The following is a 26,608-nucleotide window of genomic DNA, read 5'->3' as shown; positions in this document are numbered from 1 at the left end:
GATCATGTAGAGCATTATATTAGTGGTTCAATTAGAAGCCATCGTAGTACTTAAGTGGCAGCAGAGTTGGAAAATGAAAAATCTGATTCAGTCAAGCAATTTTCACTGTCAGCGGTTATAAGCTAACAGAACAATTAATCAACACAAACACGCAGTGGAAGGAAATTCTCATCAGGAAGTCATCAGTTGTCATCAGCGATTTCATGCCACAGTATTAGACATCACAGGTAGCACCAAACAGCAAGTTTATTCAGTCGTTGCAGCCTCCTCTGTCAGTGAGGTTCCAGTGTTTGTGTTGGAAATAATGTACATGTGTCTCCCTCTACAGGCCAGCTAATCATATTGCATACAAATAAGAGAGCTGCATTGACGCTGCTTGTTACCTGTAACTTTTTTTCTCTCCCGCATGCAAATTAAACATGGCAGTCCTATACGTAGCATTTCTAATATTATTTATATTTATGCTGAAAAAATAGCTCAACTAAATTTCCAGACACGCACTGAAATATATAAATATGGGGAGCAAAGTCCTAATTCATACTTCTTGAGCTTTAAGTTTGTTTTTTTTTCTTTAACAAATGTTGGAATTTTATGCAATAGACCAGGATACAGCAGTGAAACATATTGAAGTGGTATTAATCATACTTAAATGCATTTTTTGGACTGCACAGAACACTGTACATGAGTATGGGATTCACGTTAAATAGAGAATGCTGGGAAAATGGGAATTCTCTATTTAAGGGCTATCTTGGAATGTTTCCTTACAGCAAGAAAAACCCCGGGTCAGATCCTTTCTGCATAAAGTCTGCATGCTCACCATGTGCATGTGTGGCGGTTTTATGGTGCACTGGCTTTTTTACACAATCCAAGAACATAACTGTCAGGCAAAAACATCAAGGAAGAAAAACGACAATAAAATTCATAGCCGTTAGAGGGCGGCACAATCTCTATACTTGCCTCACTTCTCTTTGGTGTGCTGTTGCGCGCGATGCTTTTACATGCTCCTCGTAAATTAGAGTTTTTCAAATCGGAAAACGCCCAAACAAACACCCAAACAAAGCGAAATGAAATTCAGTTGCTAAATTTAAAGAGAAAATATTTATTGTTAAATTCCAAATTGTGACGCAAAATTATGAAAATATTTGAAAAAGTACTCGACATTAGCTCCCTTTTTAAGTCGCCATACATTGTTGTGTTAAGAATGGGGGGGGGGAGGGGGGATAAGTGCTAGCCTATTATTATGCATGTTAAAATGATATTTAGATGTAAAAATATACTTTTTGACCGCACCAAAGTCCAGGGAGAACGTCAGCATTTCAAAAATACGTCTCAGGATAACGCACACACCTTGAACGTAGCACCAATGTGCCTCATGCTACCAACACATTGCTCGGCTTGTTGCTAGTTTGTTCACAGCATGTAAAGACAGCGTGGCAACGTGTCGGAATAAGGATAGATTAACAGTTTAATTACTTGTGCGAAAGGTTGTGTAGCAATAGCTATCAAAATGGTGAAGGAACAATTCAGAGAGACAGATGTGGCGAAGAAAATGTAAGTGAGACTGCTAGCCTGTTAGCTCAGTCTGATAGCCGCAGTTAGTTGAAGTGTTGCAGTTATTGCCAATATATTTAAAAGATTAAAGAACAAATTAGGCTTACTGTGTCTTGATTAACGTATCTGATAATTAGTAGTACTTACATTAATTTATTGCCATTGTATTTGGTGTTGACGAGGCAACTTTGAGTGTTTTTGCAGGCATATTGTAACATATTTGTGCAACGTTAACCTTTATATTCGCGTTTTATTTGTTAATTTTATGATCTAATTTCTCGATAATACTACTTTGAGTTTCCGTTATGAATGTTGCTCATCAAGAGCTGTTAATAATGCGTATGGATCGTTCTTTTTCAGTTGAATGAGATGCAACAGTCAGCAATGAATTGTAATGACTAGAAATATATTTGAAATTATTGTGGATTTTCTGTAACCCACAGAGGGCTTATTTTGTAGTTACAAGCTCAAATATTGACAAACAACACCACTTGTATTTGGTTAAAGGTCTCTAAGCAAGTTGCAGAGATTTCACACACTTGTTAGCTTCTGATATAATTCTGGGTGAATATTCACCCACGCTTTCCACCAGAATATGTTAGCCAATATTTAAAATGGTTGGTTCTTGGTGAGTTTTAATGTTGCTTACGGTCATTGTCCCAGTTTTATTGAAGTTTGAGCTGTCTGACCTGTTGAGCTCAGAATAAGTTGAATGACTTGGAGGTAGATGTTCATCTTCATCATGGTACCTAATATGTGCAAAGTAGCAAATCTGACCCTCAGCATGATGGTGACAGTTGGTCAAACGAAAGTGTCAGAAACATCTCTACAGCCCAGAATTAATATGACATTGATATTATTGAAATTAGCAACTATTGGTTTGAATAGTTCACACTGAAATGTGTATGTTTCAACCTTTATCTGGACTCTTTGTGCTTTTTTACAGAAGCCACATCTGCTTTGGGATGAAATCTGCAGAACAGATGCGAAAGCAGGCCCACATCCAGGTGGTCAGTAAAAATCTGTACAGCCAAGATAACAAACGCACTCCTTTGCCTTATGGAGTGTTGGACCACCGAATGGTATGGACCACAATGCTGTCATTTGTTTTTTAATTAATCGTTTTAAGTTATGTCAAGAGGGATTCTGTGCAAGTATAAATCATAAGTTATTCCATTTATTAAATCCAGTTATGCTCACAAAAAAACTGCTTAGGTTAGCTGTCCACATGTATAAAGGTGCTTAAGCAGCCAAAGTTTATGTACTTTATACAGCATATGCAGTCTGTAAAGGTTTGGAAATGTCTGGATAATTTTGGGAAAAGAAAGTAATAGGATAGAAAAATCCTCCTTTCCTTCCTCTTTGTGTCCTTGTACAGATCAACCAGTCCTTCTTTACTTTTGTCCTCCCTACTTCCTACACTCATTTCTTTCATACTAATAGTTTCCTTCAGAATATGCCTTAAGACTAAATACTTTCAACTCTATATGCATACAAATGCAGAATGTTAAAGCTTAGAAAATGGAGGTGAAGTTAACAGTGGAATTGTTAACATTTTACAGAATTTTGCACATTAATATTGTTTGCTATTTTTTCATGAGATGTATAATGTTTCCTGTAGGGAACCAGTGAGAAAGACAGACCATGTCTGACATGTGGGAAAAATCTGGCCGATTGTTTAGGACATTATGGCTATCTGGATTTGGAGCTGCCCTGCTTTCATGTTGGCTACTTCAAAGCAATTATTGGGATTTTGCAGGTAAGAAATCGTGATTTCCTTTTTATTTAAAAAGGAACATCTGATCATCAGCATGATCAGTGAAAGCGATTAATCCTGCCTGAAATATTGTTTAATTTCTCTGTATGTCCTGTAGATGTCACTCGTGTGAACACTCTAGATGTCACTCTAGGTCTAGAGTGATACTCTAGATGTCACTAGAGTGTAACAAGATAATAAATGAAGTTCTAAATAAATTCTCTGATCTTAAGATAATTTTTCCTTCTCCTAAATGTATTCATACAACTTAAATGTTGTGTGTTTTTAAATGTTTAGACATCTGAATCTGTCATCCTGTCTTTCCTCATTGAGGCATTTTTGTGGCTGATTCCAAGCGTAATTCAATGTTCAAATATAATTCAATGTTCTGTGTGCAGATGATTTGCAAGACATGTTCGAGTATAATGCTGACCAAAGAGGACAGGCAGCAGTTCATGGATTACTTGAAACGGCCAAACTTGGCCTACCTGCAGAAAAGAGGCCTGAAGAAGAAGATCTCTGATAAATGCCGCAAAAGGACAATTTGCTTGAACTGTGGCGCTTTCAATGGATCTGTGAAAAAGTGTGGCTTGCTTAAGATCATCCATGAGAAGTATAAAACAACCAAAAAGGTTGTGGAGCCCTTCGTGTCTGATTTTCTGCAGTCCTTTGATATTGCCATTGAGCACAACAAACTAATGGAGCCTTTATTGCCAAGAGCACAGGTAAGGTTCAAAACTGTTCAAATAAACAGAAATACATAGATACATGTATACTAAAGATTGTTAGCGTTTTTTTCCCCTCCATTGGAGACTGGTTCACTTTGAATCGCATTCATTTTTACAGGAAAATTTGAACCCTCTGGTTGTTCTCAATCTGTTTCGGAGAATTCCTGCAGAAGACATCCCTCTACTGTTGATGAATCCAGAGGCGGGGAAACCTGCAGATCTCATTATCACCCGTCTGCTTGTGCCGCCTCTCTGCATCCGACCGTCAGTGGTCAGTGATCTGAAGTCGGGTACCAATGAGGACGATCTGACCATGAAGCTGACAGAGATAATCTTCCTAAATGATGTCATCAAAAAGGTTGGCATTAATCAGTGAAACTGTCATCAACTGAAATATAGTTCCTTGCAAATGTATCTGTACCTGTTGACGTTCTGTCACAGTCCTAATGAATCCAACAAACTTTGAAGTATTTTATCAGAAATTTATGCAGTAAACCAAAACATTTTATTTAATTGTTTTTCAAAAATAAAAATACAAAATTGTGTACCAAAAATGAAAGGACAGGAAATGTGCTCTGGTGGCGCAGGGGTTGAGCACAACCACTGTCCTCGAGGCCTTAGTCCTCGACGCTGCTGTCGCAGGTTCGATTCCCGGCCTGACGACCTTTGCCGTATGTCTTCCCCCTTCTCTCATTACCCACTTTCCTGTTAATTCACTATCAAATAAAGGCCACTAGAGCCAATAAAACCTTTTAAAAAAGTATCTAAAAATGAAAGGACATTAAAACAAAAATGTGTCTTTCTTCACTTATACGCCCTGGGGTCTCTGAAAGAAGAGTTCTAGAACTTTCTCATGTTAACATGACACAGAAATTCATCAGTTTGTAAGATGTTATTCCTTTACAGGCCAGATGTCCTTGTTTTGCTACTTTTCCTCTTTGCCTGAGATGTTTTACGGCTGCTGTTATAAAGGTGCTATAGAATGTTATAGAATTTTGCCAGATAATATGCTCTAAAACCATGCCTGGTTCAATGTCTGGTTTACCCCTCTTCAAAGATTGCAGATTGTCAATTGCAACACTGGTATTTAACATTCTCTCATAATTTAAGGTTTGAACGGCGTTGAATGTTGAAATTTATGAATCCAATTAGCTAAAAGACACACTGCATATGTTAAACCTTCACTATAGAACAGAAATATGTTTGTCTTGTTTTTTAGCAGGCAGCTTTAGACCCTTGTGTGAAGACTGTAAATAATTATTTAAATTATGAAGACTGAACTGAGATGGATCAGCTATTATGTCTGATGTTAATAGTTTTTTTCAAAGCGTAGCGTCATTGCACTTGGAATAGAAATTACATTTCAGTCAATAGAAGTGTTTTTATCTACAGGGGTTCATTGATGAGACTTGGCTTTTACTCCTACATAATTAGGTCACTAGTCTGCATAATTTGTCAAATTAGCTGTTCTGCAAGTTTTAACTGCCATTATCTTCTGTAGAGAGTCTCTGATTCCTTAATTTAAAAACATTACAGTTCTACACATCGTCTTAATGTAATAAGTCTTATTTTTCCTTGGAACCGTCTACTTTATCATGCCCTTTGCCTTTAGCATCGAATGACTGGAGCAAAAACCCAGATGATAATGGAGGATTGGGACTTCCTGCAGCTCCAGTGTGCCCTTTACATCAACAGTGAACTTTCTGGCATTCCCCTCAACATGGCACCTAAAAAGTGGACCAGAGGCTTTGTGCAAAGACTAAAGGGCAAACAAGGTACAGTTAATGGAGAAAGCATTCTCTCTTTTAGTCAAATTCCTCCTGCTCGTAACGTCTAATGTCAATCAAGTCTTTCAAAACAAAAGTTTGGCATTTTCTGTTTGTTAAATAAGCAAATAATCATCCATCCATCTTCATGTCTTTCTTTTTTTTCTTCCTGCCTTCTTTCCTTCTTTTCTTTTTACTTTTTTGAGTGACAATATTGAGTTCGAATCATACTTACTGAGACATTTTGAGGACAAGCAGCAGTTCAATAACATATAAAGATTATCTCAAATCTTTGCACAATTAGTACTGTTTTGGCACTTTTATGGTATTACGCTTTTAAATAATTTATTTTAATTTGACTAATTTTACTTTAATAATTCAGGTCGATTCAGAGGAAACCTCTCAGGAAAAAGAGTGGACTTTTCTGGAAGAACTGTCATTTCCCCTGACCCAAACCTAAGGATTGATGAGGTTGCTGTCCCTGTTCACGTGGCTAAAATCCTGACATATCCAGAGAAGGTAAGGTGTTCTTTAGAAGTTTAGGAAATTCATTACACAGCCTACATAAAGTCAGAGTGTAAATTGAAGTATCTGCCTTTGACTCTATCTCAAGGTTAACAAAGCCAATCTGGAACTAATGAGGAAACTTGTTCGTAACGGCCCAGAAGTTCACCCTGGAGCCAACTTTATCCAGACTCGTCACACACAGATAAAAAGGTAAGGTTAGTTGCTTTTTCCTCAGATTAAAAGCAGCATCTATAAAGCTTATCTCAGAGCAAACATCTTCATCTTTCTTCATTAGATTTTTGAAATACGGGAACCGTGAAAAGATAGCTCAGGAGCTGAGAATTGGTGACGTGGTGGAAAGACATCTGATTGATGGAGACATTGTCCTCTTCAATCGACAGCCTTCTCTGCACAAACTCAGTATTATGGCTCACATAGTAAGTTGGGTTTTTGACAAAAATACTTTTAAGCTCTTCATAACATTAGCTTAGTTGTCAAAAGGCACTTTACCTGACAAACTGGTATTTTTCATAAGGATTAGAATTGTTTTAGGACCAAATTTAACTGAGCGTTAGTCCAATTCACTCTTCAACTGATTGAAGATTGATGGCAATGCCATTTTAAAAGTTTTTTCTACCCAGGGAGGTCTAGATTGTGTTGATTTTTTTTTATGCAACAGCAGCAGCAGTCTCTCCTGAGCAAGCTTAGAGGTTTAGTGAGAAAGAACAACTCCAGGAGTTGAAAATGGATCGGTTGCAGTAGCATTACTGCAGCTTTGTCTGGGGAAGAGACACTATATTTAGGACTGATTGTTACAAGGACCAGTCTAATGGAAACCATATTTGTGAGGGCTATTCATCATTTGTAAAGACTTTTTAAGTATTAAAAATGATTAACATGAAGGTCAGCTATTGACTGCCTACATTACGAAGTTAATCTGCTCCTGCATGTTACCTCTTTTGCAATTATGATGTGCAATTATAATGAACTATTATCTTTCATTTTTAATTTTGATCAGAAGTCACAGCTGAAACATTTTTTTTGCATATATGAACAAAAGGCAGAAAAGAATGTAAGCAAATTAATGCTCAGGCACTTTACATCACCCACCACAATAATACTTTTCTATGATGCACTAATGAGGCATGTAGTCTCTACAAAGAGCTATGGCTGATTGGAGGAACATAAGTAATTATGGTTATTGTGTGAATTCCAGTGGTGTCTTTTGTCTCCTGTTGGTGATTTAATGTTGCAAAGTCAAAGAGTAGAATACTGATTTTATTTCTTTTGCTTATGAATCATTTCTTTTTCAACCTCGCAGGCTAAAGTCAAACCACACAGGACATTTCGGTTTAACGAGTGTGTGTGCACGCCGTACAATGCTGACTTTGATGGAGATGAAATGAATCTCCACCTGCCTCAGACTGAAGAAGCCAAAGCTGAAGCCCTGGTCCTGATGGGGGTTTGTGTCATCACATTATTCAAGTAGATTAGCACCCTACACAATTATTGCCACCCAAAGTAAAAATGTGAAAAAAAAAAACAACTTTTTTTTTTCTTTTGTTTTTGTACTTTTTCAAAACATACTTTCATATAATGTTTTTGATCTCATGCTAATTGATCAAAAAAATTCAAAGCCTCAGCATTTTTTATTTTTATGCTCTAAGGTTTTAGGTCTTTTGAACTCTGCAGATGTTTGTCTCAATAAGATTTTGGACTACAATATTTATGGTGCCATGCATTCAGACTTGACTTCCCAATATTATTTTTGACCAGTTGTGACCAGTTTGACAGTTTTGACAGTGTTTTAACTGTTTTATGTTTCCACACCTAGTTTGAGATCTTAGTGAGATGCTAATGCTTAGAGCAGGGGGCGTAATGTGACAGAGGAAAATGAAAAGCTGGAGTAATAATGACAAATTCTATAGTCATTGTCATATTCAACAATAATATTAAACCCAATGTGTTCCTTATTTCATTCCTTCATGAATGAAGATGCTCTCATAACTGAAGCAAGATCTACTTTTATTCCTTTTTTTTAAGTAATATTTTGTCATCTTAAAGTTGGCGCTTTTTACATCTATTTAATACCTCAATATTTCTTAAGTCTAATATTTTTGTGATGAGCCTTAACAGCATTTCTATGGTATAATAGAAATGCTCCATTTGGTTTTTGGAGGAAATTTGGTTATTTAGATTGTTGGGTTCCTTGAAAGATTTCCTTGCTAATAAATCACTTGAAATCCAGTAATTTAGTTGAAATCCAATAATGAGACGTTGCCTTCAGCAAGTTTTCTTGTAAGGAATTCACAGTTATTTGTCTTGTCTTGTAGACTAAAGCTAACCTTGTCACACCAAGAAATGGCGAACCTCTGATTGCTGCTATTCAAGACTTTCTGACAGGTGGGTGCAGAGAGGTGTTGTAGACATGAACAGATGACAGTGGTTTGTTTGTTTTTTTCCTAATACAATGCTTCAAAATCTGTAACTTGGAATGAAAAAATAAAATTTTTCATCAACAAATGTTAGAAATTCTCACAGTTCGCCTAATGTTTAAAAATACATGTTTATGTTGTTTAAAGTGTCAATTTTTTGCTTGTCAAGGGAGCAGTAAAGCAGTTTTGAGAAGTAGCTATGTTTCACCGGCGCTAACTTTTCAACATATTTTATCTTCTAAGGTGCGTACCTGTTGACGCTGAAGGACACCTTTTTTGATAGATCGAAAGCCTGCCAGATCGTTGCATCAATACTGGTGGGAAAAGATGAAAAAATCAGGATCTCTCTCCCTCGCCCTGCTATAATAAAGGTAGTGCAACCACAGTGTCTCTTGTCACGCAACCCTGTTTCCTTAGACCGCTAATATGCTGTTGTGTTTCCGTCAGCCAATTGCTTTGTGGACAGGTAAACAGATTTTCAGTGTCATTTTGAAGCCAAGTAAAGATTGTCCTGTCAATGCAAACTTGCGGACCAAAGGCAAACAGTACTGCGGCAAAGGAGAGGATCTCTGTCACAACGACTCTTGTGAGTTTCATATTAAAAGTTTGAATGGTTTTTATTTTCTTTCTTAGATTATTACTTTTTATTCACAGAATGTGCCAGTACTTTGATTTTATGTGATCAGCAATCCCAAAGTAACTTATAATAGGATCATGGGAGAAAAATGATACACAATGTTCATTATTTTTGCTTTGTTGTGGAATATAAAATCAATAGTAAAATACTTTCAAATTTGGATAAGTATAGTGAGAAATCACAAAAAGTTCGAATGACTTGTTTTCCTAACCAAAATATCTAATTTCACAAAATGCTCTTTCTTAAGGAAAAAAAAAAAAAAATTCACACTATTCATTGAGTGACTATCTCATATTTTATTGCTGAAACAGCATCAGCTGTTCAGAGGGAAACATCACACTGTTCTATTGACCTTGTTGCCGTTTCTCTTCTGGATCTAATGGCTTCATTTCTGTACCTGTATTTTTTGTCGCACACCTTCAGTTGTGGTGATTCACAACAGTGAGCTGATGTGTGGAAGCTTGGATAAGGGCACCCTGGGATCCGGCTCAAAGAACAACATTTTCTACATTTTGCTCAGAGACTGGGGACAGCTGGAGGCTGCCAACGCCATGTCCCGCTTGGCAAGACTCGCTCCGGTCTATCTCTGTAGGTGGTCCACAGTGTTTGCCTAAAGTTTGGTCACTAAAACTTTGCAAATGTTCAGTGTACACCAAAACATACAACATAAATATTCCTAAGAACAAACAAAAATCTCTAAATTACGGAAATTTTTCTCCAACAGGTAGGCTAGTTTTTTGGGAGCTTTCTTTAAAAAAGATTTTTTATAATGTTGATATTGAGATATTTTGTAATTTGAAACCTTTGAAGAGAAGGGTGTGTGGATTGAAACAATAGTTAAATATTTATCTAATTTTCTTTTATTTCCAAATTTGTAGCTTCCTAAACTGATCTTTAAAATGAGAACCACAAACTGGAAAATGCTTCCCAAGTTATTGCTTTACACTTTTTCTTTTTAAACATGGTTTTAAACTTTTTTTTTTTTGGAGGGTGACTCCACAAGTAGGGTAAGCCACAAAGGGTCTTTGTAAAATAGAGTGCTTTTAGTAAGCGTTTTTAATGACAAGCTGAGCAGAAGGTAAAGTATGGTTGAAAATATATTAAGTAAGCTATTATGCATGCGTAACTCGCATTTAAATTTGCAAGATTTCCCCCAGAAAACCTGCTAAGCCCAGTGGTTGGGCGCTAGGGCAGTCATTCATCCAGCGGCCTGTCGTGTTTTTGAGTTAAAAAATGTTTAAAGTTGACAAGAAATTTGAAAATATCACTTGAATGTGGTTTTGAATGTAGTTCTTTCTCATTCAATTTTCAGCCAACAGAGGCTTCTCTATAGGAATCGGTGATGTGACTCCTGGGACGGGTTTGTTGAAAGCCAAACAGGACCTGCTGGATGACGGCTACAGGAAGTGTGATGAATACATCGAAGCTCTGCAGACAGGGAAGCTGCAGCAGCAGCCCGGGTGCTCAGCAGAGGAGACCCTGGAGGTGGGCTTATTACACTCGGACTCCTCCTCACTAATATTTTGATGGTGACTCATTGGGAGTGTTACTGAATTTTCTGATTTCCAACAAAACAGGACTTTCAAACTAGCCTCTAGCAGAAATTTGAGTGATTATTATAAATGTTTAAAAAGTCTTTTTACAGCAGCGGTGATCACATGCTGATGTGACTGTACAGGAATGATTTAACAATCTTTAAAAATAGAAGCCACTCATTAAGCAATTTTTTCAGTCTTATAATGGCCGCTTATTCATCAATGTTCCTAATAGAACTTACTCCACTACAAAATGTAAAAGTTTTAACTTGCCTTTTTTACCTTAAAAACATATCAGTTTAATTCAAAGTCACGCAGAACAGCAATAAGCAAGGGCTTTACATCTTCGACATTAAATCAGTAAATTAATGTACATACTCGACACTGATACAAATAGCTGAAAATAGCTTAGCTTGTATGTATAGGATGAAAAAGATCCTGTCGTTTTGTGATGTTCACCAACATGTTTTGTTTTGCTTTTTTGACAGGCTCTCATCTTGAGAGAGCTTTCTGTGATCAGAGACCGAGCTGGCAGTGCCTGTCTGAGGGAGCTTGATAAGAGTAACAGCCCCCTCATTATGGCTCTCTGTGGTTCCAAAGGTAAGCCTACCTGAAAACTATTCTAGGATTACCCTTCCATTCTTAATTGGTAGTTATCACAGAAAAGAAACACAAAAATAGTGAGCTTGATCAGTATGTCTTTCTAAGATTTCTAGGTAAAAAAAAATAGCAAAAGGAAGGTAGAGAGGCTAAGATATAAGAAGAACAAAAACTTTCAGGTGCTTTAAAAAAAGGCATTTTCTATAGATGCAACATTGAATAGCAGATAAAACCAGTTGATAAACATACAATATGCTGAATGCAACTGTGTATTAATGTTTTTGTCTCTTTTTTTAAGCCATAATTTAGTTGTGATACATACAGCTTTGGAAAAAATGAAGACACCACTTAAAATGATCAGTTTTTCTGATGTTACTTTTTATAGGTATATGTTTGAGTAAAATGAACATTGTTCTTTTGCTCTATGGACTGTTGACAACATGTCTCCGAAATTCCAAGCAAAATGTAGTATTTATTTACAGAAACTGAGAAATGGTCAAAATAACAAAAAAAGATGCAGTACTTTCAGACCTCAAATAATGCAAAGGAAACAAGTTCTTATTCATTTAGAAACAACAATTCTATTGTTTTAACTCCAGAGGAGTTCAGAAATTAATATTTGGTGGAATAACCAGGAGGTCTTCGATGGGGTTCAGTGCAGTAGTCTCTTAATTTTTTCCAGAGCTGAATATTTGATGTGCAGATAAGTTTATAGTTGATTCAGTTACTCCCTGATTCATGAGGTCCTGTGGCTGTCTAAATCATCACATCTTTCACATTATGCTTAACAATTTATATAAGATGTATTTGCTTATATGCTGTTTATCTTCACCTAACATGGTGCTGCACAATGGTGACTCATCTCTGCTCTGCATAAATCTCTTTCATTAGTTTTCATTCGTTCAAATGCAACTTTGCAAACTTTTTTGTATAAAATTTTCTGGCAGCATTCACAAACATTCCAAACTTTACCCTGTAACGTCAGATGTTACTGTCTAATGCCCTGTTGTGAATTTTAAAATGTTACATAGGATCTAAGCTCTATAGAGATTCTAAGATGGTGCTCCTATACGACCCTCTGATGACTATATCTGTTCAGAAGAACCGTTCTGTTATCAAAGAACGAGGGACTACGTTAAGTAACTCAACGTTTTGTGAGCACATTCCAGATACAAAACTTCTTCTGCCAGAATTACTAAGAGGTTATTTGGGAGTCTATGTCTTTACTTTGAAGGACTTGCAGCAATTATGGGTTAGTATTAATTGCCTTATTCCTGCCTTTCTTTCCGATGACTGTCTCTTCATTCCATCCTATCGAATTTAATTTTATAAGGTTGAACTGTAGGAATAGTTTTTGTTGCTGATTGAGTTAGCTGGAAAAAGATGTGCAGCATAAGCTTTGGTAGTCCAGCAAGCGTTTAGACAACATCAGGAAATTGTTTCTAAGTGATTACATCCGAAATTCAGATAAGTGACACCCTGACCTCAGTGCAGCTTCTCTGTGACAGCTCAGTACAATTAGATAGAGTGATCTTGCTCATTTTTTTTCAGAGGAGACTTGATGCTTTAACACTATGAAAGAAGTGCTTACATTTTTACACACCAAAAGAAAAAATTCTTCCAGACAATGTCTAATTACAGTTGCAGTTTCTTACAATTATAGGTCTAAAATATCAGCGATATAAATGAAATATGTTTTCTTTCATCTTTTTACTATGTATCTGGAACTTTATTTCTTTGTAAACGTTTCTGTCTGGAGACAAAATCCACATCAATGTTTATGACCATTCTTTTATTTATATTGTGGCTTTCTTTTTCTTGTTGTTTTAGGACTTGACAGTCACTGTAGTAAAAGTTAGCTACAATGGATAGTAAATGTGAAACTTCTAGAACTGCTATTTCCTGCATTTAATATGTTTTAGCCTGCATGCTCCGTTTACTGTCTGATCCTTTTGTTTTATTTGCATTCAGGATCCTTCATTAATATCTCCCAGATGATTGCCTGTGTGGGTCAGCAGGCTATAAGTGGCTCTCGAGTCCCGGATGGTTTTGAAAACCGCTCCTTGCCTCACTTTGAAAAACACTCAAAAGTAAGCTCTTTCATTCTTCTGTCTCTATTCATTTGTTGTTTATTCACCACTGTTAATACTGGGGTTGCAAACAACCCACTAAGCAGAAGATTCATGTGATGTTCAACCTTTATTCCTAACATATTTTAATTATAAATCCCTTCCACATCATAAAAAAGAAATTAAACAGCCCAATGGTCATATAGATAAGTAAAATTGATTAAACAATGAAAGAAAGTAACTAAATGCATCAGAAATATTATCCAAAGCATCACCAATGTAGTGTTAGACACGAGGGTAACAATTTTGTAAAAATTATTATTGTCTTGTTACTGTGATGCTTATAAACTACACTAACTTATTTTCAGTAGTCCTTGTCATACTGACTTGCCCCACATTCTATTGGTTTGTTCCCATTCATGTGTTGAAAGTGATTATAGATTGAACCGCAGGAGAAAACTGGATAAAATCTAGATAAGTGCCATGCTTTCAAGGACATTTTTAGAACATTTGAAAGCTTGCTTAATGATTCGATAATAATTTCACCTCCAGCTGCCTGCTGCCAAGGGTTTTGTGGCCGACAGCTTCTATTCTGGTCTGACGCCCACTGAGTTCTTCTTTCACACCATGGCCGGTCGAGAGGGTCTGGTGGATACTGCTGTCAAAACGGCAGAGACTGGATACATGCAGGTAATGCTGATGGAGCCATATGGTAACTGAGAACCGAATTATACTGGGAATTGAGTAAACCTGTATGTCTGCAGAACATGGATCAGCTTGACCTCAAACTGCAACTTCAATGCAAACAAACTGTAAAGTGGCCAACAATTGCTGTTATATATTGACTGTCAGTCAATTGAGTGATTATTTTTATCCATGGACCATTTTTCATGATTAAAAATTAGCAGTAGCTCTAATGATATGCTAACCTGGACGATGCTTATTGGTAACTTTGATGGACGTTTGGTTTGACAGAGGCGTCTGGTGAAGTCTCTTGAGGATTTGTGCTCTCAGTATGACCTGACGGTGCGCAGCTCCACAGGTGACATCATCCAATTCATTTATGGGGGCGATGGCCTGGATCCGGCTGCAATGGAAGGAAAGGATGAGCCGCTGGAGTTTAAGAGAGTTCTGGACAATATTAGGGTGAGCTAAGACCACAGTAAACAGATTGCTAGCGATACGTTCTTTTCTTTTTGTTCTCCTTGTCTTACCTGTCACACATCTTGGAGCAGACCACCAAAATACACTAAAAGTATTTGTTTAGCTTAAGGCCCTTCCTAGATTCCAGTTGTTTCTGCTGCCACTCAGTAATTTAGTAATTATTATTCTTAGTTTAATAAACAAACCCACTGTTAAGATAATTAGAAAAACTAAATCTATTTTCCAGGCAGTGGATTGATCCAAAAGATAAATTGGGTAATCTAAGCTAAAGTGAGATTCAGTTTAATCTGGTCCAAACCTCTACCACTTTAGCTGCTTAAGGAAGGCTGTCCTCGTAATTTACTGTGTAATTGTTATGATCAAACTACCTTCTGTATTGAATCTTTATCTTTCATTCAGCACAAATTTTCTGAATGAGTGCATTTATGAATATATTGGTCAAATGGTCAAAGTTTCAACACCCACCTTAGGGGATTTGGAGGATTTTCTTATTTGAGGATTGTGGTATATCATTTTCCCCCTCTTCCTCGACCTGAATTATTATAATGGCACTGGAAGCATTAATAATATAAGATTAAGTCATAATTAATAATATGGATTATAGAACAGTAGAATTTACTTCCAGTTTTGATGCAATTGATCATTTGGCTTGTAACAAGGAAAACATGTCCCACAAATCCCAGATTTTCTTGAGCAGCAAAATAATAAAAGAGATTTGACTTGGAAATAGGCTCTCGTTTTTAACATTTGACCAATCAACATAATGGATGGGCTCATTTCAAAAGGCAGATCCACTTTCCATTTAAAATGCCTTGATAGCAACATTCTTAACTCGGAATGCAGGTAGCTGTATTGAGTCCATAATAATAACTGTAAAGTTATTCAGAAATGTTTAAAAAATGATAGTCATTTAGACTGTTAAACACTAATGTAATGCAGTAAATGATGGAGCATGCATCCGGAGGGTTACTGTCTCTCTGCCAGTGACTACTGATTGTGCGAATGATTGCTTCTGATTCTTTGTTCTCTCCAGGCGGTCTACACTTGCCCAAATGAGCCTGCCCTCAGTCAGAATGAGCTCGTCCTCACTGCTGACAGCATCATGAAAAAGGCAGACTTTTTGTGCTGCAGAGAAAGCTTCTTGGAGGTAAGAATTGGCCAATCGTATCACTGTTGTCTGTTTTTTATTTTATCTGCCTAGGAAAAGACATGCTTTAGCATTTTATGCAATTAATTGTTGACCAGTTTACAAATTTTAAAGCTGTTTGTTTATTTCACCAACAAATGTGCTTACTATTGTAGCTTTCAGACAGTTTTTGTTCTGTAAAATGATGGTGCTGTTGCCCTTTTATTTGTGCAATGACCTCTTTCAAAATTATAAACAATTTTACATTTTTAATAACAAGTGGAACCGTTATGGAGCACATTCTTTATTTTACATGTCAGCTGACTGACATTTTATGGCTTATTGATTGAGTTCACATGTAGACTGAATGAAGAATTTTGGTCTTTTACATATAAAACCAACATTTTCAGGTGTTCAAACAAGTTGCAATCACCAGATTGAAAAACTCCTGCCTTGACTCCACAGGTCTGCAGTGTGAAAGAACTTTCGTTTTTTTACTCAGATAACTCTATTGTACCTGAAACCAGATCACATCCAGCTGCTTTAACAGGGTCACATAAACAACAATGTGAGCTAGAAATTGGATAAACGTTGCAAATCCACATTTATATCTTGGGTAGGAGGAGTATACTTTTTCCACCAGAAGCAGTTTGACCTTTCTTCTACAAACTGCAGTGTTATAGCCTAACAAGCCAAGAAAACCTGAAAAGAGTTTATGTAATTTCTCTAGGTTAAAGTTAGAGTTTACTTTCCAGAGCTAAAGATCAGTAAGCTACTTTGACACTCGCTGTGACACCTAGCATTCATGAGTAAGAAATGTCATGAAGCCCAATGAAAATACCAAAAGTATTTGTTATTCTGTTTTCTAATATATAATTAGAAAGAGCTTTAACATTTTTATTTCAAGAAAAACAGGGACTGGATCTGTTCGCTCCACCAAACAGAGAGGCGGTTTTCTATAGTTTCATTGACTTTTATAGTTTTGTGACTGTTTCAGCCTCCCTGTTCTTTCATCACTGTTGTTTTTGATCTTACTGTTTTTGATCTCCTGTTTTTATGCCTTTTTTGGGATTTTTCTTATTATTTAGAACCCTGCCTATGTTATCTATAATCTAAAACTGGGATAAAAAAAATAACTTGCAGGGTGTTTTTTTCCCCTGTTAAATCTCTTAATGGACCTGTGACTCGAGTTACATTTACATTTTGATTTCAGTTAACTACTATGACCTTGTTGTTTTTTGTGGAGGCAAAAGATGTTTGGAAATTGGTTTGACCTTGCTGTTAATGTTCTGTATTGTAACCAAGTTATTTTATTGGTCATAGTTAGTTTGCTTGTGCTACACTTTTATTTGGAAATGTAAAAATGAGTTAGATATATCCAGTGTATTAAGCATCTACTGTATACAGTACTTACTTATTTGTATGTACCGCTTGAGCTTCTCAACATTGTTTTAGATACAACCACAAATTTCAATGTATTTTCTGGGGTTAAATATAATTGAAAACAACATAGTGGTTAGTTGTAAAGTAGAAATACAAAGTAGTATTGACTTGCCTGTCAATGCCTGTCACTTTGCCGGTTGTAATATCAAACTTTCACCCCTATTGTGAAGGAATTAACAGAGACTGGTGCAGAGAAGTACCTGGAGGTACTGTGACCATGCATGTTGGATTGTTGTACTAAATCCAGAATGGTGTGCCAGCAAGATTTGTGTCTTGAATATATCAAATAACAATGTGACTATTAAAATTACTCTGATCTTTGTCATTTAGACTTTTGTCATTTAGACTAACTTTTGCATGACAATGAAACATATTGCATATCACACAAACAGGCAGTCATCTCAGTCAAAAGAATGTTCATAAATGGCCTTTTGATTTTGTGTCATTCTTTTCTTTCAGGAGATAAAGAAATTTATAAAGACCATGTCAGAGAGAATCAAGAAGACCAGGGACAAGTATGGCATCAATGATAACGGAACTACTGAGGTATTGACAATTTTAGAAAATTTAGTGTGCTCATGGCTGCATTAGATCTAATCTTTCTTATAAATATGTCTTTAAACTATTTATTCCCTCCAGCCAAAGGTTCTTTATCAGTTGGACCGAATTACTCCAACCCAACTAGAGACGTTTTTAGGAACCTGCAGAGACAAGTATATGAGGTACAAAAACTCATGGTGGTTTAATTTTATTGAGTCCCTATTCTAAATGCTTTGTGATATATCTGGCATTTGATGAGCGATGCCATTTTGTACTAGAATAGTTACATTCAGCAATACAGAAGCCAATGCAACATCTGTCAACATCATTTGGAAAACTGTGTTTAAGTGTTGCCGTCTTTAATATCTAAATGTTTGGTTTTGAATGATCTTTCTTGCCTATTTTTCAGCAGTATTCATACCTCTTAAACTATTTAAACAGTTTGTCATGTTGTAAGCAAAATTACAAAATGATGCACATCTAAAGCTGTTCTAGTTATTCTCATTGACCACTTCCAATTCCACAATTGGCCAACCTAATCTCATTGCTGTAATAACGTCAGTAAAACGTGACTCTCTCATGTGACGACATGTGGGATTTTACAAGACATAACTGTTAGCAATTAAGTTGTAAACCTATCTCCCATTTGAGAAAAGGACAAATGTTTGTGCCAGTAAGTATTTGCTGTAGTTCCTAAATAAATAAATAAGAGAGAGACATTTTGCATTTACGTGATGTGTGATTTCTTCCTCTGCAGAGATTTTTTTTTGTGTGTGTAAAAATAGCTTATTTGGAATTGGCAATCTGGTTTTTGGATCCAGAAGCTATAATGAAACTGACTTGGGGCTGAAATTATCTGATCTAGGACCTGCATTTTTATTAATGTTAATATTGCAGTAATGTGGTATGGATACTTTTACAAGTACTATACAGTAGAATACCAATTTCATAGAGGTAAATAACAACTTCTTTCCTTCTCTCGTGATCCTTATTAATCTTATGTTGTAACATAGAATTTTATGCTTCCAATTTTGCTTTCTTTGCTGAGAGACTGATTACTATGTTTATTTCTTGGTAAAGAGCTCAAATGGAGCCAGGTTCAGCAGTTGGAGCTCTCTGTGCCCAGAGCATTGGAGAGCCAGGCACTCAGATGACACTGAAAACCTTTCACTTTGCTGGTGTGGCGTCGATGAATATCACTCTGGGAGTGCCTCGCATCAAAGAAATTATTAATGCTTCCAAGAATATAAGGTAAGTAATTACAGAGAAAATTCAATATCGTCCGTGTCGTTTTAGCGGAGAAAGTGTTTTTCAAAGGTGGCGCTTTTCTTTGAAATGGTGCATCTTTGGAAATGGGCTGTAATTTATGGCTGCCAGATTGAGCAAGAGTTTAGTTATAACTACAATTTAAGTGGCTAGAGGTGTGTGTTTTAAAGAGTCATCCTAACCTGTTGAAAAGTTTCTCAAGTCTACAGCTTTAGCACCTGATTCAGAGTATTAGGTAAAATGAGCTATTCAATGTTCTTCTGTGTCACAGTAGTAAACGGGCCCCTAATTTGTTTTGAATAAGCAACTGAGAGTTCTCCTCTCACCATGCAGCACCCCTATTATCACGGCTCACTTGGATGTGGAAGACGACGCAGACTTTGCCCGGCTGGTGAAGGGGAGAATTGAGAAAACGCTTCTGGGCGAGGTAATCTTTCTTAATCTTCTAAAGGGGAGCTATTGTGCTGTCGAAATTGACCAATGGATCACCAGTGAACACAAAAGTGTCACAATGTGAAACATGAACAATTTCAAGTGCCGAACTGAATCAAATCCACATTTTTTTTGTACTCCTCGACAGATTTCAGAGTACATTGAAGAGGTTTTCCTCCCAGATGACTGCTTCATCCTGGTGAAGCTGTCTCTAGAGAGAATAAGACTGCTGCGGTTGGAGGTACAGTTCGTTTCTCCTTTTTCTATCCCACTGAATTTGTGAAACGAATCCCATCTTCAGCAGCAGTGCTCAATAATTCATATTTCCCTTTCAGTTACAATGAGTACTTCTGTGCATAAATATTTGCATGCTAACGGGTTCTTCATTTTCTTTTTTGTCACATTGTAATGTTTGAGATGTTCTAAGAAATGTTATCAAGAGCAGTGAAAAACGGTGTTAATTGATTAGAATTAACTTATATCAGAATAAGTTTTATATTTTACTTGTTAAAATAAGACCAGAATGTCTATAGAAGAACAGTTATAGTAGAAGATGTAAAAAATAAATATTACATAGAAGAAAATGTTGAATAAAGTTTAAATAGGTGATGTTTGTGTCCAGAGATCTAAGGCTTAGGAATATAGTTCCAGTCTGTGGGCACTGGTGACTACAGCTTAGAAAGCTCTGAAAATCAAAACTGGGATCTTCAACTGGGCTCAGAAAGTCAGACGGAGTCAGTGTAATTGGAAAAACATGTGTCCTGTATCATTGTTGGGAGAAAATGGAAATAAGTCTGTACAGAATCTGGTAAATGACAATATTTGGATTTAGATTAACTTTTCACATTTGAATGAAAATCAGACTGAAAAATTATTGGGTTTGGAAAATCAAACTTTTAAAAAGCAGCAGCTCTGTTTTTCTTGTAACTGCACTGCTATCAGTAATCTAGGAGCACACATTTTTTTAGACTGGTTTTAAATTAACTGCAGAGGTCAATGCGATAGTTCAGTCTATCATTTAGGATTAATTAGCAAAATTAACCAAGCATCACGTTAAAAGGCTGATGCATGCTATTATTAGCTTTAGACTGGACTACTGCATCTTTCTATGCTCTGTGCTGGACACACACCATCGCTGCTGCACGTCTGCTAACAAGAAACAGGCTAACTGAGCACATTACCCACAAGTTGTGCATTCTGCACTGGTTGCCTGTATGTTTTTAGGATTTACTTTAATTTTGGTTTTTAAATGTTTTATTGGTCAGGCACCTTCTTTTCTAATAGAACTTTTATAAGCTATTCTTTTAAGTTAAAGAAAAAGACAATTAAAGAATGACCCACACTCATATTGTCATTTTTCCTGTCCTGGTTTGGTTATGAGTTAATATCAATTATCTTTTTTTCCTCTTGTCATTTTAATAAATATGTTCAATAATAAAAACATGGCATTGATCTGTTGAAAATATTAAGAGATATTGTACTTTAACAAGTGGCATTGTAAATAAAGTTCTTTACAGATGATAATATATTTTTAGTAACTTCAAGTAGACAAACTCTTCACTGTTCAGTTTGTTCATCTGTGAAATCTTTTTGTTTCACAGCTCTGTCTTAACATGTTTCATGCTTATTGCTCTGAGAAAACTTCAGGCTTCTGTCATGCCTGATTGCCTGTAGCTCATTTAGCAGAGATGTTTTTCCACCAGGTGAATGCAGAAACGGTGCGGTACTCGATATGCATGTCGAAGCTGCGAGTGAAGCCCAGCGACATCGCCGTGCACGGTGAGGCGGTGGTCTGCGTGTCGCCACGGGAGAACAACAAAAGCTCCATGTACTATGTTCTGCAGTCATTAAAAGAAGAACTTCCAAAGGTAAAAATAGCTGAATATGAATAAACAAAACTTAATTTTTTAGGTTCTTTAATATTCACCTTTCTATAAGGCCAGCCTTTCTGGTGAAGCTCCTGAGGAAACTGGGACTGTGTCCTGTCTGTGTATGTTTTTTTATTTACTTCTAGATAGTTTTGAAAAGCCTTTTAAGTAACAAGAGTCGATGTTCCTTGTAAAGCTTTTTTCCTACCATAGTTTTTCCTTCCATCAAACTTTCCATTAATATTCCTATATACTATGTGAACCTTTTTACTGTGTGTGTTTTGAATCTATGAGTTTACATAGATCAAAAACATGCAGATCAATTTTGTGTTTTATTAATGCATCATTGTGGCCTACAGCTAATAAAACATAATTTTCAAATTATATTCATTTAAAAATTTCTAATTGTATTTATAATATTCAAATTAGAAATTTTGAATACTACATTAGGCAAATAAAAAATATTTTTTTTAAATACCAAAATATCCATCTACTGAAAACAACTTTAGTGTTTCACATCTGAGATTCTCTAGTAGTGGAAGGAAATAAAGCGTTATAGTTAACTTTGATTAAGGTAAAATTGAAGTCATTAGTTACAAATAAATCCAAGTCTCGCTTCGTGTTCCCCTTTAAGGTGGTGGTTCAGGGGATACCTGAAGTTGCCCGAGCCGTCATTCATATCGATGAACAAAGCGGAAAGAACAAATACAAACTCCTGGTTGAAGGCGACAACATGAGAGCTGTCATGGCAACGCATGGTGTCAACGGGAGCCGGACCACCTCAAACAACACATATGAGGTACGTGTGAAGAGGGGATTCATGTTGAAATTGTTTCAGCAGTCATTCTGCATATATTACACAGTTTAAATGGCAGAAAATTACTGATTAGAACCGTGATTAATTAAATGATTGTTTTCTCTTTTTGTATCAGTACAGATTTTTGTGCTCTATTATGCAGCTTTGAAATTGTTCTGATTGATGATTATAGTCTCATTCACAGCTTTTGAAAAGCAGCCTTTTACACAGAGAAAAAGCTGTACTAAATGAATCTTATACTCTGTTTGACCTAGATAAAAATGCTGTAATGAAAAACTTAGAGCCTTAAAGCTTAAATGTTTCTAACATTTAGTCAATCATACAACATTTCAATATTGAGCCAGTTATAAACTCACTCTGAATAATACTGATGGTCTTATGCTATATTTTTCACTTTTACTGGCTTCTGCAACTTTTGCCTGTCTTGCATTCACATCAACTTCTTTGGAAAAACTTCCCTTCATAACTCTCCAAGCAAAAAATTCTTTGTAAAAGTTAGATGTGATGCAAGTATTGAAAATCTTTAGCAATTTGTGTAATATTGAATGATAAAGCTTCATGTGTTTTTAGATGAATTGTTGTTGGTTTATTGCCCGTTTCTAAAACTAATTAACACACAGCAGAGGAGGCAGGTCTGCAGTGATTTCTCTAGGGGCAAAATGCTAAAAAAGACTGAAACAAGTAGGCGGAAAGGTCTACTGAATATATTTGATGCATATTACTGATATAAATCCTGAATATTCTGTCATACTGAAACACTTGTTGTTTTTACAGTGATATTTATTAAATTAGAGTCTTGCAAATATTTTTTTAAATATTAAAAAAGGACTACATTATTAAGCCTAGCATTAAGAAAAAAAAAGAAATTCATAAAAATAATAATAAAACCATTTATATTAAAATTTAATATAAATGGAAAAGGAAGCTGGAGTACCCAGAGAGAACCCATGTATGCACAGGAACATGCAAGCCTCATTTAGAACCCTGGACATTTTTGCTGCAAATCAGCAGTGCTACCAACTGCACTACCATGCAAATGTACATGTCTGCATTCATTGACAACAGCATTTTTGCTGAGTAGCTGCAGGATCTAATAAATAAATAATAATTTACCTACTCATTTATTAGGTCTCTAAATGATCTCACATTAAAGATAATGGCCCACTATTCTATTTCAGCTTGTTTTGATTCTGCCATATTTTTAATTTTCAAATTTCCTTCAGTTTCTGTTGTGATATCATTCTCCAATTATAATAAAAACTGGTATTTATTTTATATTTAACCAATTTGATGGAATTTCCATCTGCCTTTTTAAGGCCAGTCCACTTTCTATTTATGCTCCCTGCTGCCTGACATCAAAAGGCTTGTCCATGATCTGAGCTTTCTGTTTGTGATTTAAAGACAATAATAGTCCACAGGGAGCAGAAACAAACAAAAAAAAAAACAAGCAATGCTTACTGCTGCGCTCAGTATTAAACCGTGTCTGTGCAGTTTGGTGGCCAATTATCTAGTTATAGTTTTCAGAAGGCTCCTGATTAGTTTCTGTTTCATCTAAATGCAACCTCTGCTGAGTGTTTACCTTTGAGCAGCCAGATATTTTTGGTGGGTTGGTGTTGGTGGTTTCTAAGATACAGAGAACAGGATTCATTTTAAAATAAACTAAATGATAAATGATTGTGTTTTGATGTTTCATCTAGGTTGAAAGGACTTTGGGTATTGAGGCTGCAAGATCCACCATCATTAATGAGATTCAGTACACCATGGTGAACCACGGCATGAGCATTGATCGCCGTCACGTCATGCTTCTGGCAGATCTCATGTCCTACAAGGTACTTAGAAAACATGGCGCCTGACATTATGTGCTCTCTGAAGGTATTAGGTTGCCCAGGATTTTATGTTGGGGTATCAGATTAAAGGGGGTTGAATAGAAACACACTCCACACTTTTCAGATCTTTGTTTTCTATTCCATCCACTTCACTGTAGTGCTTGTGTCCATCTATTACGTAAAATCCTAGGTTTCTGGTTATAGTTGATGTGTCCTATTAAGTGTTTCACTTAACAACATATTTCCCTTTCTGTATGATGTTGTATGAAAGGGGGAGATCCTAGGAATCACCAGGTTTGGACTAGCCAAAATGAAGGAGAGTGTCCTCATGCTGGCTTCGTTTGAGAAAACAGCCGACCACCTCTTTGACGCCGCCTACTTCGGACAAAAAGACTCTGTCTGCGGTAAACCTTTGTGTTTATAACAGGTAATTTGACCTATTTTGTGTGATTTATCCAGTTATTAAAAGATTCCCATGTTCTTATTGCAGGTGTGTCTGAGTGCATCATTATGGGAATTCCAATGAATATCGGAACGGGATTGTTTAAACTCCTGCACAAGGCTGACAAGAATCCCACTCCCGTCACCAGGCCGCTCCTCTTTGATAACGCAGACTTTCATATACCTCTGTTCACGTAGCAACAACAAAAGAAACAGCATGAAAGTTTGAAGCTTAGGTATTCATACCTTCTCCAGAGAGACCCTATGAATGCCTTACTACAAGTGCCTGCTGTGAGTTTGATTTCTTTTTTTTAAAGCATCTGACAAAGAATAATATTGTCTTTTTTTAGGCATCAGGTTGCTGCCTGATGTCATGATTGTAAGACTGCTGCTTTTCAAACTTGTCAGCAAGTGATAAATGGTAATATTTTTTATTTTTGTTTTTGATCTACAAAACAAATAGAAAAGCAGTTTTTCCCTTTTTCTGCTAAATGATGTTTCTTCTATTATATAACCTATTGTTCTCAGAGTGTGGAGACAAACCTCTGAATTATTGATGGTAGAAATGCATTGGAAAGAGAGTGTCGCAGTTTGAGTTGTTACCTCTCTAATCATGAAGAAACAAAGAGTCGTTTTTGAGTTCAGTTTTCTCTGTTTAAATTCTTAAATCTCACTGCAGCTTTTATTTGACTGTTTATTTAGTCTCAAGCTACTAAAAAGTATGTGTATGTATGGAGAAACGTTCAACAATAGTCATAATAAATATAAGATTCTAAAATTAAAGATGAAAAAATTGTTTTCCCTTTATTGTGGGTGCAAACTGTTTCATAATTAAATATTTGTTTTAGCAATGTGGCCAAACTAATCAGATCGGATCTTTATTTATGTGGAGCAGCAAGTCACAATGAAAACAAAACAAACATTTAACCCTCCTGTTATGGTTGTTTCTGAGGTACAGCAATAATGTTCTCGGGTCAATTTGACCTGTGGAGTGTTTAATCATGCAATAGTGTCAGAAACCAAAAAATTCCTCCATAACATTTTTGTATCTGATTATTAACTCCAATACTAACCATTTCAATCAATATTTGTGCAATGATGTTTTTTTTATTTCTCACAAATAAGAATCATTGACGACAACCTACTTATTTACTCATTTGGACATAAAAAATGGAATTTACATTTTTTATGTCCACTGAAAAGAACCTAGACACAAAAACCAATCATTTCCTTGAAATTGATCTTTTGTAAATATAATTTTTTTTTATATTGCATTTTGATATTTTTTTCAATGGGTGATCTTTATAATTGAACTTGAGACACGTATAATAATAATAATAATAATAATTTTTACTTTATTCATCCCAGCAGGGAAATTATTTCGCAGTTACAGCACATGACAGGAGCTGCGTCTACAGGCAGCCAGCTGAGCCGGCGCCATTTTTGGCGTATACTGTTCTGGGTCAAATTGACCCGCTGATTAGAATCAAGACAAATGAGTCATGCAGAGAATTTTTATGTTTTCCTCCACTTCTACTGAGTTTCCACTCAGTGTGGTGCAGTTTGCCCACGGGAACAGAAAATGTTCCCATCAAAAGTTGTATGAACACCTGCTTTCTGGCAGTTTCCTAGTGAAGTAAAGAGGATAGTGAGAAAGTGGGTTCATGTGCGTGCACATGTATGTGTGTGTGTGTGGCGAAATATGGTTCATAGCTGCAAGGAAACATACAGAATTGGACATTTTTTTAACCTTTTTTACCCTTCAACTTGACTTGTCAAATTGACCCGAACAATATCTATGTAAAAGGTAGACACAGGGAGGGTTGCAAATGTGTAAAATTAATAAATTTACAATTTATATGTAGAGTGCACCTATTAAGACAAATAGAAAAAGTTTCATGCAAAAAAAAATGCTTCCAAGTATTTTTTAAAAATCTTTAAAACGGGTCAATTTGACCCGCAACATAACATGAGGGTTAACTTGAGGACATGGCCTGAAATTCCTTTGTGCCAACCAATTGGGGTTAAAAAGGCAAAACATGTAAATTGAAAACATATAAGTTGCTGATTGGACTGAGAGGTGAACAATAAATCATAATGA

The 26,608-nt window shown here is 36.1% G+C and overlaps 1 protein-coding gene across 1 annotated transcript; it reads left to right on the top strand.

The window, feature by feature from the left end:
- The first annotated feature begins 1,356 nt into the window (after window positions 1-1,356).
- polr3a (polymerase (RNA) III (DNA directed) polypeptide A) lies at window positions 1,357-25,413 on the top strand. The gene is made up of 30 exons (XM_028030010.1): window positions 1,357-1,551; window positions 2,498-2,633; window positions 3,173-3,310; window positions 3,706-4,032; window positions 4,154-4,393; window positions 5,648-5,810; window positions 6,184-6,320; window positions 6,415-6,518; window positions 6,604-6,745; window positions 7,630-7,770; window positions 8,642-8,711; window positions 8,987-9,114; window positions 9,191-9,329; window positions 9,804-9,968; window positions 10,693-10,865; window positions 11,404-11,515; window positions 13,487-13,605; window positions 14,137-14,274; window positions 14,560-14,730; window positions 15,782-15,895; window positions 17,777-17,863; window positions 17,957-18,039; window positions 18,938-19,108; window positions 19,457-19,550; window positions 19,704-19,796; window positions 21,259-21,423; window positions 22,058-22,222; window positions 23,938-24,069; window positions 24,338-24,470; window positions 24,557-25,413. The coding sequence occupies exons 1-30, from the start codon at window positions 1,508-1,510 to the stop codon at window positions 24,703-24,705; spliced, it is 4,173 nt and encodes a 1,390-aa protein (XP_027885811.1). The 5' UTR covers window positions 1,357-1,507; the 3' UTR covers window positions 24,706-25,413.
- Window positions 25,414-26,608: the final 1,195 nt, after the last annotated feature.

Source organism: Xiphophorus couchianus, chromosome 10 (assembly GCF_001444195.1).
Source record: "Xiphophorus couchianus chromosome 10, X_couchianus-1.0, whole genome shotgun sequence".
In the NCBI taxonomy this organism is placed as follows: Eukaryota; Metazoa; Chordata; class Actinopteri; order Cyprinodontiformes; family Poeciliidae; genus Xiphophorus; species Xiphophorus couchianus.
The sequence above is the reverse complement of the archived record's forward strand: the minus strand, read 5'-3'. Positions and strand labels throughout refer to the sequence as shown.

Excerpts from the sequence above, each read along its gene's own strand:
- polr3a (XM_028030010.1), top strand. The coding sequence starts at position 1,508 with ATGGTGAAGGAACAATTCAGAGAGACAGATGTGGCGAAGAAAAT. Across the intron at positions 17,864-17,956 it reads ATGATAACGGAACTACTGAG|CCAAAGGTTCTTTATCAGTT; the intron begins GTATTGACAATT and ends TATTCCCTCCAG. Across the intron at positions 24,070-24,337 it reads CAGATCTCATGTCCTACAAG|GGGGAGATCCTAGGAATCAC; the intron begins GTACTTAGAAAA and ends GTTGTATGAAAG.